Source organism: Triplophysa dalaica, chromosome 23 (assembly GCF_015846415.1).
Source record: "Triplophysa dalaica isolate WHDGS20190420 chromosome 23, ASM1584641v1, whole genome shotgun sequence".
In the NCBI taxonomy this organism is placed as follows: Eukaryota; Metazoa; Chordata; class Actinopteri; order Cypriniformes; family Nemacheilidae; genus Triplophysa; species Triplophysa dalaica.
Window position 1 is genome coordinate 12,994,510 of NC_079564.1, and position 12,697 is coordinate 13,007,206.

General features: G+C 36.9%; 2 protein-coding genes across 15 annotated transcripts in view; one reads left to right on the forward strand and one right to left on the reverse strand.

The window, feature by feature from the left end:
* abi1a (abl-interactor 1a) overlaps positions 1-1,934 on the reverse strand; it is a 40,509-nt gene extending 38,575 nt beyond the window's left edge. For 4 of the 9 annotated variants that reach the window (XM_056737643.1, XM_056737647.1, XM_056737645.1 and 1 more), the window contains exon 1: positions 1,730-1,932. In XM_056737643.1, the coding sequence (XP_056593621.1) occupies positions 1,730-1,846 (117 nt within the window). In that variant the 5' untranslated portion in view covers positions 1,847-1,932. Of the gene's footprint in view, positions 1-1,729 lie in introns of all 9 variants that reach the window. The other 5 variants (XM_056737648.1, XM_056737646.1, XM_056737650.1 and 2 more) reach the window with 2 other exon arrangements.
* A 532-nt stretch (positions 1,935-2,466) lies between these two features.
* Positions 2,467-11,677, forward strand: acbd5a (acyl-CoA binding domain containing 5a). Of its 6 annotated transcripts, none has more exons than XM_056738631.1 (13): positions 2,467-2,551; positions 2,837-2,943; positions 4,545-4,665; positions 5,231-5,303; positions 5,385-5,499; positions 6,976-7,161; positions 7,272-7,457; positions 7,537-7,622; positions 7,819-8,035; positions 8,202-8,401; positions 8,487-8,546; positions 9,668-9,777; positions 10,473-11,677. In XM_056738631.1, exons 2-13 carry the CDS (start codon positions 2,862-2,864, stop codon positions 10,483-10,485), a joined length of 1,449 nt encoding a protein of 482 aa, XP_056594609.1. In that variant the 5' UTR covers positions 2,467-2,551; positions 2,837-2,861; the 3' UTR covers positions 10,486-11,677. The 6 variants fall into 6 exon arrangements, with proteins under 6 accessions (XP_056594609.1, XP_056594604.1, XP_056594606.1 ...); XM_056738626.1 differs by having other exon boundaries at positions 2,472-2,497; XM_056738628.1 differs by having other exon boundaries at positions 2,472-2,497; positions 9,671-9,777.
* The last annotated feature ends 1,020 nt before the right edge of the window (positions 11,678-12,697 follow it).

The following is a 12,697-nucleotide window of genomic DNA, read 5'->3' on the forward strand; positions in this document are numbered from 1 at the left end:
CCATTGCCACCGCCACCGCCGCCAAACCGACATTCACAGGCTGCGTCTTCAGCCATGACACACAGTGTGGAGAAAAGCCACATGTTAGCCTGCAGGCCATACCGTCAAGCTGAAACATGAACAGTAGATGCTGTGATGGCTTTCCCATCTGACTCATCTCTTCTGTGGTCGCTGATGTAGTATCGGAGCGAGTCAACAGAATGCTCAGTCTTGACGGGTCGCTTTTTGATCTAATGTTGCACGACCCGGCTGACAACTTTTGCTTGAGGAAATAGGACGCAATTAGACGTCGATAAACATCTCCAGAGTGCCTTCAAGTTGGAAGGGCGTGGGAATACAGGAAATATTTTATTTGTATCAATCTACTGCAATAATAACAGGTGCTTTTTGTATCATGGGAAACTGGTTAAAGGGATAGTTCAGACAAAAATGAAAATTGTCATAATTTCGTTTACTCACTCTCAAGTTGTTCCAAAAAAATGTTCAATTTCGTTGTTCTACTGAACACAAAGAAATATATTTGGAAGAATGTTTTGGGACACCATTGACTTCCATAGTAGGGAAGAACACTACTATGGTAGTCAATGGTGCCCCACAGAGCTGTTTAGTTTCCCACAATTTTTTTTATATCTTCTTTTGTGTTCAACAAAACAAATAATTTTATACAGTGTTGTAACGACTTGATGGTGGGTAATGATGACATAATTTTCATATTTGGATGGACTATCACTTCAAATGTGATCTGGGATTTCGCTGTGTTTTGTTAAATGATGTCAAGAATTCATTCTTTCTTTGTTTCCTGCTAACTATTTTGCACCGTGGTAAAAGACGATGACGATCTTTGTTTGTTTACATTCTTTGACATAAAACTACATTCCCATTGTGATAAATGACCAGTAAATCATTGATAAAGTGCGCTCAATTTTTTTCATAATAAATCCGGACAGAAACTGTCTCAGTTCTTCAGTGATCTTTGCAAGCAGATGACCGAAACTGCAAAACTACATAATAAAATAATTTAATTAAAAACAAAAGTACTTAAGTCAGGTATATTTCTCCAAAGAAAACAATAATATGTACAGCTGTGGTTGATCTTTTAGTCGATTATTAATACTCTTGAAAATCATCACCAGTATTGAACAAACAAAGCCTTTTCGAGTTTTTAATTCTAAATTCAAACAATAAAGACACAAATGTGTTTACAAAAAGCACTTTTGTAAAGCATATCTAATGTGTGCGTATAAATGTCTCAGTTAAACGCCAGTTGTGAAGCTCAGCTGGGATGTTCCCTTATGACACATCAATTCAACCACGTCAAATTTGGAGAATAAAACACTTGAACCAATTACACCCAGTTCAATCGCTCTCTATAATCTGTTAATTTGTACAGATAACGTTTAGAAACGCCTTAAACTATCAAACAATCCTTTATAAACTTTGAGTCAAGAATATTGTTACATATGCTCCCAACTTTATACGTGCACGTTAAACAGTATCCAGACACACCCTCAATGTAAACGACATAACCCCAGTCTACGATCCCAAATCTGATCAACAAAGCACTAAATGAGATCAAGATTTAAAAGGATCGACGCCCGTGGGCTCAAACATGAAGCGGTTGTTTCGATTCATTCCTTCTTTTCCTCTTTACAACCATATTTCCTGTCCGATCCCGACAGCAATGCTGCCGATAAGCGATTCTCACCCGCACAAACACGCTCGCGCTTACCTGGACATAATTATTTTCACAGTAGTCAGCGACCCTTGTAAGGTTCTCATAACTCTCCACGAGGGCCCGTTTACCGGCTGGGATTTCTTCCTCTAGTAACATCTGCAACTCTGCCATCTTACATGTCTCCACAGAGCTTTCTTCCTCCCGCTTTGATTGAGAGCTCAGCCCTGCTGGAAGCGCACCGTAGCTCAGCTCCCTCCTCGCTTTCGACACAGCTCAACGGATGCTATGCGGCACTGCGCAGAGCGATCGGTTCATGACGTCAGAGTACCGCGAGATTGACTCGCATGCTATGTTTTCGAAGCGCTCTCGCGGTACCTAAATGTCATACGGCGATCGCTCTGCTCAGCGTCGCACGAAATCGTACGCGCGTGGCGAATGGAGTTCTGGGAGTTGTGGTATCAAAGCGTATCCAACACAGAGGGACGATACGCTTTGATGAGAGTCATAAAGTGCCACGCTGTTGTTTCGGTATCTGTTTACGCGAAACATCATTAAGCGTATATTCATGTTAAGAATCATGGTAAAATAATTGAGGCGGTTTTAAAGTTAGTCGACAGGGATGGTTTATATGTCAAAATATTGTCTGGGTAAGCTCACCGCGGTGAACTACATTACCAGTACTGCTGCTAGTCGACGAATTGAATTGTGGAACTTGTAGTATTTTAATACGGTCGGTACATGGTTTAACTACAATGTGGTGTTCTAATTAAACTACAGTTCCCTGCAAACACGCGATGAAGGCTTTCGTGTAATGGCTGTCAGGTACGTGTATTCATGGGGTCGCAGTCTACAGCACAGCAGGTAGAACAGCAAATGGTAACGTATCTAATAGTCGCGTTTGTATGTAGCATTTCGATCATTTATAATGTAATTTACACCCCAAATAACGCATTAGTTAGCGTTTGTTGCACTTGATGTCATGTTTTGTTTGTCTTTCGTGATTTGTTGCGACATAATCGCTTGTTATTTGGCTTTGTTTTTCACTTTAAAGATGATTGATAACACTCTCATGTACTAGTAACGACTAGCTGTAACTGCAACACTTAATATTGCAATGGCTGGAAAACGCGCAGTATCTTACGATTTGCAGCTTTGATCCAGAGCTTGTTGCATAGGTGAGATTGTCATGATGGAGGGTGACAACGAAACCACCTTCGAGCAGAGATTCAATGCTGCTGTCAAAGTGATCCAAAGTTTACCTTCAAACGGTGAGTTAGTCAATCACGCGATGCAAGCGACCCCTCACCTACTTTCATTGGATTGCTGCAGTTTGATCACAAGATAGAGAAATACAAATGCCATTGTATGTGATTGACGTGCACATTGCCTTGCACTGTTTGTAAACACAATTGTTATGTCAATGGAGCAAATGGATAAAATGAAAAGGGAGCGCTATGCACATGATGATGAACTTGATCAGATGCCATTGGTCAACACGATTAACCTTCTTTCAGTCTGGCTTAGGTGCTGAAATTAAGCCCGTGGATGAATGTGTGTGTGAAGTTTTATGCATAGTGTTTATTACCATAATGTTATGAGTAAAGGTTCAAATCGAAAGTTTAATTGAACTCACATTTCTGCAGTGCTTTTCACAATGCATATTGTATCAAAGCAGAAACAGAAAATCCCTGTTTATATACCAGACAGAATGTGGTAGTTGTTTTTACAAGAGATGACGTCTGAAAGGGCATTTAAGAGACAGTAGAAATTCTGGTATTGATGGTATATAGTAAAATAAATCCAAAAAAGGTCTTTATGTATCCATATTTGGTTCCAAATTTATATGCATTTACATTCATTTCATTAAAATAAAAATACATTTTATAGGCCACTTCGCAAGATGTAAACGCTGGTCCGAAGTTTCATTTCTTTTATTTTCAGGGCTGGCAAACGATTAATCGCATCCAGAATAAATGTTTACATAATAATATATTTGTCTGTGTACTGTGCATATTTATTTTGTATTTAAAAAAATATACAAATACATATGGAGGACCGGGAGTGCCGATTAGAAATAAAATAAGAATCAGTTGATCAATTTAATAGTTAAAACATAAAAATGTAATCAAATAAATCACGTTTTGAATAGAGAAATGAACAGGCTTTTTAAAATGGTTTATTTCAAATCGTTTAAAAATATAGTTTAATTGAACAATAAAATGTTAAATTAAAAACATTATTTTTAAATGTATAAATAAATCTATACATTTAAAACTGTGTATTTAATTCATGGTTTAAAATGTAAAAAAAATAAAAACTTAACAAATAATTAATTTAAATGCGCAATTTTCTCTCTCTATTAACCAATTGCTTTTCTTTCTCGTTTTGCCAAATGCTTTTCTTTATCCATTAGGCAATCGAGTTAAAAATGCCATTGGACAGTACACACGTGGGGACAGCAAATCAGCTTTCGGCTCAGTTTTAGGATACACCCCTCTCCCACCTGTAATAAATATATATCGTGGTGTATATAAAATGAATACATTTAAATATTTACTAAATGTATAAACATGTTATAATTAATATGCACAGTACCAAGAAATATATTTAGTGAACACAAATTTTTATTCTGTATGAGAATAATCGTGATTCATCGTTTGAAACCCCTATTTATTTCTATTACTTTGTAAGTTGTAAATAAGAGAATGAGTTATGTGTTACACGGTTTTCATGTTTGAGTGAGCTTAATTCATCCAAGAATCAAATAAGATCCCACTAGATTCTGAAACTAGAAATTCACAAAACTTTTCTGAAGATTTTTTTTGTTTTATACCGTCTGTTATTCTTAACACATTTTCATGTCTTTCAGGTTCGTTTCAACCCTCCAATGACATGATGCTAAAATTCTATAGCTACTACAAGCAAGCAACACAAGGTCCCTGCAACATTCCCCGCCCAGGATTCTGGGACCCAGTTGGCAAAGCCAAATGGTATTGAATCTGCTAAATGTCTACAGATTACAGTACTTTCTCTTATAGAGTCAACATGAGTAAAGCCTTTGTAGGTTGACTTCCTTAACACCCGACATGTCAACTTCTGACCTAACCAGTGCTAACCAGTGCTGTGAATTTTTAGGTGGACAAACTGTTCCTTAGGTCAGTGAAAAGCAGGGGAGTGTTCAGGAAACCTGTTTGTAAATATCTGAAGTACTTTTGCAGTTCTCTTTGGAACATAATCCGTCTATATCATTTAGATTGGGTCATTTTCGGTCTGTGAAAGGGTTCATGACCTGATGAATGTGAACTGTTCACCCGTTGAAAGTTCAGTCAGATAACAGACCAGTTTTCATATTATTGGTAACTATTTGCAGTGTTCTGTGTTTGCACTTCACCAATTGTGTGTTTTATAACCCCAAAAAAGCTGAGAATTCTTCATCTAATGCTCGCATACACCCTAAAAAGTCGACCCTGTGTTAACTGGGACAGTCAGTTTGCTACTTCAGTTGTGCTTATCAGTGCAGAGTTCCCTCTGACCCTCTCTGGTGTTTGTGTTTAGGGATGCTTGGAATTCTCTGGGCGATATGGTGAAAGAAGAGGCAATGGCGGCCTACGTGGATGATTTGAAACTGGTATAATGGATCAGATTCTTGTGGTATCTGTTAAAGACAGTAGTGTGATCTGATTGTTATTTCTGCGTTTTATTTCATCAGATTCTGGAAAGTATGCCGGTGACGAATGAGGTGGAGGAGCTCCTTCAGGTTATTGGGCCCTTTTATGAGCTTGTTGATGAGAAGAAGATATCGCAGGTGTCAGATCTGAGCACAGGTAAACTGATGTCAGACCAACAAAGACATTTTGAGGGAAGCTCAGTAAAAACACGGAACTCATTTGTAGGACCATTAAGACCATTCAGTAACTGGGAGTGACGAATAATTGTGAATATGATGATTCATCGTCTGTTTTATGATGACAAGGGAAACACTAAAGACTGAGCACCTAAACTAAAACTTAGTTAAGAGAATAATATTGTTTCCTTTTGGGTGCAGCAAAGTTTGGAATTACGTTGACACAAAAAACTGGCAGATTAAACAACAACAATCCAGTGATATTATTTTATAATCGCAACAGTTTCATTAGTAACGTATTGTAAAATGAAAAAAAAAACATTACTGTAATGTGGAAAAACTTTGTTAAAGTGTCCGTCAATGTGAGTATTTGTTGTATATACAGTAATTGTAAAGATTATGATGAGATGAAGAGAAACAGGCTTCTATTTACTTGCATTCCTATATTACAGTAATAAAGATGAGAATATATTTTGCATAAAAGCAATGAGAAAATGTGATTCATTATCATGAAAATAAAAAAGGATGTCTTGATGCAAAAATTATATTTTATATTCACAGGCAATGAGAAATCTGTTGAGATGTGAAATATCACTGTTAAAGTTAAGGAGATATCTACTGCACAACCCTTTTATATTTTTACGTATAATCTGATATTGGATTTATTTTTGCGCTAAAATATGATCCCGACATTTAATGTAGACAAGGGCTGTGAAACGATTAATCGCGAGTAATCGTAAGCAAAACTGACGTTTTTGTTCACATAATGTATGTATGATGTGTGTTCTGTGTATAATAATTATGTATATATAAATTTACACACATACTTTACATGTGTATATGAAGTATTTAAGAAATATGTACATGTTGTTATACATGTTTATGTAATATATATATATATATTAATATAAAAATTATACAAGCATGCGTGTGTGTATTTATATGTACATAATTATTATACACATTGCACGTGCAATATGTGACCAAAAATGTTCATTTTTGTATTTATGTCGCAATTTCATGTTTGACAGCCCTTATTCAGACATATATATATATATATATATATACAAACATTTTATTTAAATTATTTAAATCTTAATGCATAGTCATACAGAATAATAAAACGGTCTTGTCTTGACATGAATGAACTTTAGTCATCACGTAACATTAATATGATTTTGTGCCCAGCCCGCTTGGAAAAATTTGCTAGGCAACTTGAAGGCAAGTGGATGTTGTATCACTGTATTCTCCCAGTGACCTGTACCCTTAATAGTGCTCTAGTCCAAGTGTTGCCTTTGAGACCTCACTGCTGCTGTTGTTAGTTTAGATCCAGTGAAGAAGTGTCCGTGAAGGTTATAGTGTAACTGGCAGACCTTTGCTCTCAGATTCCTGATGAATTCTGAACCTTTATTTCTAAACCTATCCTCAGCCATGTGACACATTTGGTTTTCTTCAGGCTTTGGGAGCATGCTCACGTCACCGCCCAAAAGTGTCACGAAAAGCATCATTAGAACCATGCAAATGAACGGCACTCTGGACTCTTACTCCGTCAAAACATCAGAGCCACCACAAACTAAAACAAAAGAGCTGCACGGGAGAGGAGACCATCACGAAGAAGAGAAAGAGGAAGAAGTGAAAAAAGGTAAATGGCATAATTTGTATTGCTTGCCTTAGATACAAGGACCACCAAGACCATCCTATCAAACTTTGATGGACAACAGGATGTCTCTTTATATTTTTTTGCCCCACCAGGTAAGAAGGAGGTTTCAGCAGGTCGATCCAAAGCGCTGGTATCTAACGGCAGTACCCAGCAACACAAAATCCTTGCTAATGGGACACTCAACTCTCAATCTAACTTGAAAGAACAGGAGTCTGAGGAAGAATCGGAAAGCATTAACCACAATGGAGACGTCATAGAAGTCAATGGGCACACGAAAGGTGAGGAGAAAGACTTCCGAGGTAATCATTCATGAATTTAATTTAATGCATGATTTCAAATGTTTGTGTACTTTGACAGAAGACGGTGCAAGTTTCCAGCATGTGGCCAGTGATTCAGACAGTGAGGTGTACTGTGATTCTGTGGACCAGTTTGGGGCAGAAGAGGTCAGATTTTTCTTATTTAAAAGATTTTAATTTATTTATAACCAGAAAGAAAATTCTAGATTGCAGTCCTGTGTTCCAACCAGTTGTGACATGAAGTAATAAGCACCAAATCTCCTTCATATTTATCCAAGTTTGTGTTCCAGTCTGCAACACAGGACACAGTTAACCTAAAAGTTTTCCAATATTTGGTCACCAGGGCTCAGAAGACGTGATTCACTCGCTCGAGGAAACCCACAGCATGCCGTTCTCCACAGAGGAGGTCAGATCACAGGGGAGACTGTCAGATAATCTTCTGGAAAGAGAGGAAGGTGTTCAGCACGGTGGAGAACACGGCCGGAGCAGTGAAGGAGCTTCACAGAAACTGGGACTTCCTGCTGACAGAAGTGACGGTTCTATGGTCAGGAGGGGAAGAGGTACAAACTACCAAGCCAAAAAAATGAAAACCATAGATATGCATACATAGATGCCACATTCAGCCGCCTCCCTGTGTCGGCCATCCTGGAACAGTCAACATTTCAGTTGTTGTCTTGTCAAAAACAAGATACCACAACATTCCATGTTATGTCTTCTGTGTATTAGGGTCCAGGTCACCTGCCTATGGCTCCGGGTCAGCTGGACCGCAGCAGGGCAGCGTGGGGGATGGTGAACGCTGGGGCACGGATGGTCCTGTGATGGAAAATCTAAATGAACAGATCATATGTGCTTTGGCCAGACTGCAGGATGACATGCAGAGTGTGTTAGAGAGACTACACACACTTGAAGCTCTAACAACCTCTCAGGTTAAAGACCATTACATTTCACTCAAGAACACTTCATTTACAAAGACAAAATATAAACTGCTATGTGTCATGTGTGACTTTTCAGGCTCGATCCTTAGCTCTGCCATCAGACTACCTGTCACCACCTGCTAATAAAACTAAGAAGGTACAGTCATTCTCATGCAATCATTGATTTTAATACAGTTAATAACTGGCTTTAGAGTTTTATAAGAACTGTGATCCTGAAACGTCCTGAAATTCAGACCTTGCAAACCTGATTATGCTAACCAAAAAATTTGGACTTGATATTTACAGTGTTTTCCCTAGTTTGCGGTCTCAAAATTATCTTTGTGGCGGAGGTCCGGACGATAGGCCTACTTTTTTAAATAAATAAAATTTAATCAGTTGTACAACTTTTCACATATTTTAAGGTTTATTTTCAAATGGGCTAGTTGCACAAGATGGCACCAGTAAAATTTTGGGTATCACACTGATTTCCGGTCATATAACACTATTGAGTTGTTTTCATGTGGCTCAGTGGTTAGAGCATGACTCTAGCAATGCCAAGGTCATGGGTTCGATCCCAGGGGATTGCACGGTCAGAAAAAAATGTATATGACATTTATGCATTTGGCAGATGCTTTTATCCAAAGCGACTTACATTGCAATGTCAAATATTTCGCTCAACAAAGTGCTCAGCAATGTAAAGAGGATCTGTCATATCAGTGATATATAACTTCTTCTTTTTTATCTGAAAACACCCAAATTTGTCTGCCAAAATCCTGTTTTCCCATACAGCGTTATACGACTTTGCCAACCCTGGCATCCCTAAAGCTCACCGGCGCCATCTTGTGCAACAAGCGAATTGTCACTGTCACAAAATTCTAGAAATTTCTAGGAAAGATGGGATGAAGCGATGATGGGTGACTATGTCTGGAACTTGGTTCATGAGTACAGTATTAGACATTAAAAGATAAGAATGATCAAATGTACGCTTCTGAAGTTTTGGATGATTCATTTTTAGTAACTGTTATGTTGTTTTGAGCTTAGTGTTATCATGCAAGTACCTTGTCATTTCTGCGTATGATTAATAATACAGAATATATAAATGTGTGAAAATACTTTTTAGGTTTTTTTTGTGAGTACCGTCGATGGTGAACATTTTTTTATTGTAATGCGATTTCGTATTCAGTATTGTTAACTTTTTAAAGAAACAGTAAAAATTAAAGCAAAAAAAAAATTTTTTACACTGTGCAATTGTAGCAAAATTTGACTATTGTTTTCTAGAAGTCATCTTGGTGGCCATTGGATGTTTCTCCTGGAACTGTGGCACTTGCTGTGATCTGGCCATTTGTTGTGCAGTGGCTCATTCGTCTGTATCTACAGCGCAGAAGAAGGTAAGAGAACTTGCGCTAACAAAATATTTATGCTATTAAGTGTAGAAATCTACCATTATTATTAAACTGAATAAATAAACAAGATTGGATTAAAAGTATGAAATAAATACAATATGCATACTTTAGTGAAAAATGTTTATCATTGGATACTACCTTTTGTTTCACATACATGGTTCTGTAACAATAGTAGGCAGTTTTTTTGTATACTTCTATACTTGCACAATTTTTCATAAGTAGAATGCATGTTTTTTTCACAGATTTATTTAAAATTGACCCTTAACATTTTCCTGGAGGTTGATGTCGCCAAACCCTCCAACAATCTTGTCATATAGAGCTTGTTAATCGACTTCACGCCGCTTAGAATGTTGCGCCATCTTGGGAGGATGGGTGCTAGTGTGTTCCATGCAGTTTTTAGTTTTTCTTGTTTGATTAGAAAGTATATATTTCTACTTATATATTATAAGTATAGGATATTTCTTGACGACACCGTGAAAATTGAAAGAATTTAATCGGATAGGGAAAGCTCTGGCGTCGTGTTTATGTGGCCTACGTGCCCACTAAATTCCTGAGCGATATCTTCAAGCCCCACCTCCATCATTCCATGTCAATCACTTTGAGGAAGTCAAACATCTGTCTAATGTCGACTTTAAGCACATGAATTGATAGATGTTTGATATTGGTTTATTCATTCACAGAAAGTACAACTGATATGAATCGACTTGTTGGGCACCTTTAAAGATCTACTGGAGAGTGATGTTCCCTTGAGGAGAGGAGGAGGATGTTTTCCGTCTGTACCGTGATCTCTAACTCCTGCTTTTGCACTATGATGATCGCTCTATTAATTGGTAAACAGAAGGACAGATTGAATGTACTCCGTTGCAGTTGTATTTGGTCAAATTAATCATAAATCCTTCATTTTAGATCTTTCATTTTCGTAGTTATGCAAGTGTCCTGCATAAAAATCCACTGTTAAGGGCATAATTAGACACTTCTATTACGTCCATATACATTATTTAGATAGTCACCCATACATAGCTGCTAAATGTTAATTAGTTTTTTAGTAAAGTATAGGATGCACTGAAAATGACAGCACATTTACCTTCGATCTGAGAGTAATTCTCCAGTTGATGGCTGACTCTGCAGAAAACGGCTCATTTCTAGCTTGTGCGTTGTACCATCATGGTTATAATTCAGGACCACAAAACGTTTGGGAGATATCATGAGAGTGATGTTTTAATGTATCTGTTAATATCTAGGCTTGATGTTTGCCCAACTGGGCTGTGGTGCTAATGAAAGCCATAACCAATAGATCAGTGATACAAACCCATTGATTTGCACATGTAGAGGCTCTAATGGCAATATGATATATCATACATTAAATAACATGTCATCATCATGTTTGAAGAGCTGATTGTGAACCCAAGTATTCAGACACTCTTATTTTATTTGGTACCATATGACATAGAAATTCAGAACCTTTATAATTTTTTTGTACATATGTGGTTGAATTGTGAAGGCTGAATGGATAGACAGGTATAAATTATAGCTGATATATCATGAATGGTAAGAGCCTGTAATGTGAGACTAAAATCTGATGAATAATTTACATAAGATGTTTGTTTAAAAGAGTTTGTTTTAGTTAATGTTAATAATTCCTTTAATAATTGTATATTAGAGATGTGTGAAATTATATTTACTACTGTTATATATTTTAATTGTACTATACTGTAATGTAGCATTTGCAAATGTATTTACTGTAATACTACCTTTCAATCATCTGGAGATGTATGAAATGCTTATGTTCTGACTAAACACACAATTTCTTAATAAAACATTATTCAAGCTTTTGCTTAAATATGTCCTCTGGGCAGAGGATCAATAAACGCATGCCATTCATCTGTCACTGTGTCACTAATACAATTATTAAAAGCTTTTCAAAGCAATAATTGTTTTTCATTACTGAACAAGAAAAAATTGTGCCATAACTTTACAAAAGATGTGACCCCTTTAATATCCTTTTAAAACCTTAAATTACTTTTTTGCTAATATTGCAACTAATACGTTAGCAAGGTCTTTTAGCATCGACCTGTTAGCATTTTAATATGCATGAGTTAAACAGTAATATACATTTATTTTTCGAATTGTAGTTCAAAGTAAATAATTACTAAACTGTATGGTTAAATACTGACACAATAAATACTGACAAAGTAAAGATGATATTTAACTTATTTTTTTGGGACAATGAGAGTGAGGTAGTCTGGTTGCCTAATCTGCCAGCAATGTGCTCATGTGATGATTGCTGTTTCCATAGAAACTAGACTTGTTTGTCTTTGATAAAACTTCAATATAAAAGCCTTTTTCATTGTTGTTGTAAGGACTCAAAAGTGTGGGACAGGCACATTTGCTTCTTTAAATACAAGATCAGTAAAATATACAAAGACATTAACGATGCTGTAAATTAATGTGTATTAATCAATTCCATTTGAAACAATATCACATTTCAATTAGCTTATTTTACATATCTTACAAAAGAAATACTCCATTTTTAGCTCAATGGAGCTTGGGTTCTCCGCCAAAGCAGGGCAGTTGTGGCATGCTCACCGGGAGACTGCATCTATTTAGTTATTAGATATTATTTATTATGCAGTTTCTGCCAATCTCATATTAATCGTGAGTACATATACAGTAGTTGCATACTTCATATCTTCGAAGAGTATTTAGTTTGAATAATTTATAGGAGACAGGTACAGGGGTACGATTATTTCCAAGCTGCTGGAGGCAGGCAGTGGGACGGAACTACAGCACGAGCACACAATACATTATCGCAATAATTCCTTCGTGCTTTTTACATCACGCACGTACACGCCGATTTCCAACAAAACAGACATATGACTTAGTTTGACTTACCCTACCACGTGCA

Coding starts and splice junctions, on each gene's coding strand:
- acbd5a (XM_056738626.1), top strand. Junction 7,162..7,271: donor AGAGGAAGAAGTGAAAAAAG/GTAAATGGCATA, acceptor TTGCCCCACCAG/GTAAGAAGGAGGTTTCAGCA. Junction 7,458..7,536: donor AGTCAATGGGCACACGAAAG/GTGAGGAGAAAG, acceptor GTACTTTGACAG/AAGACGGTGCAAGTTTCCAG.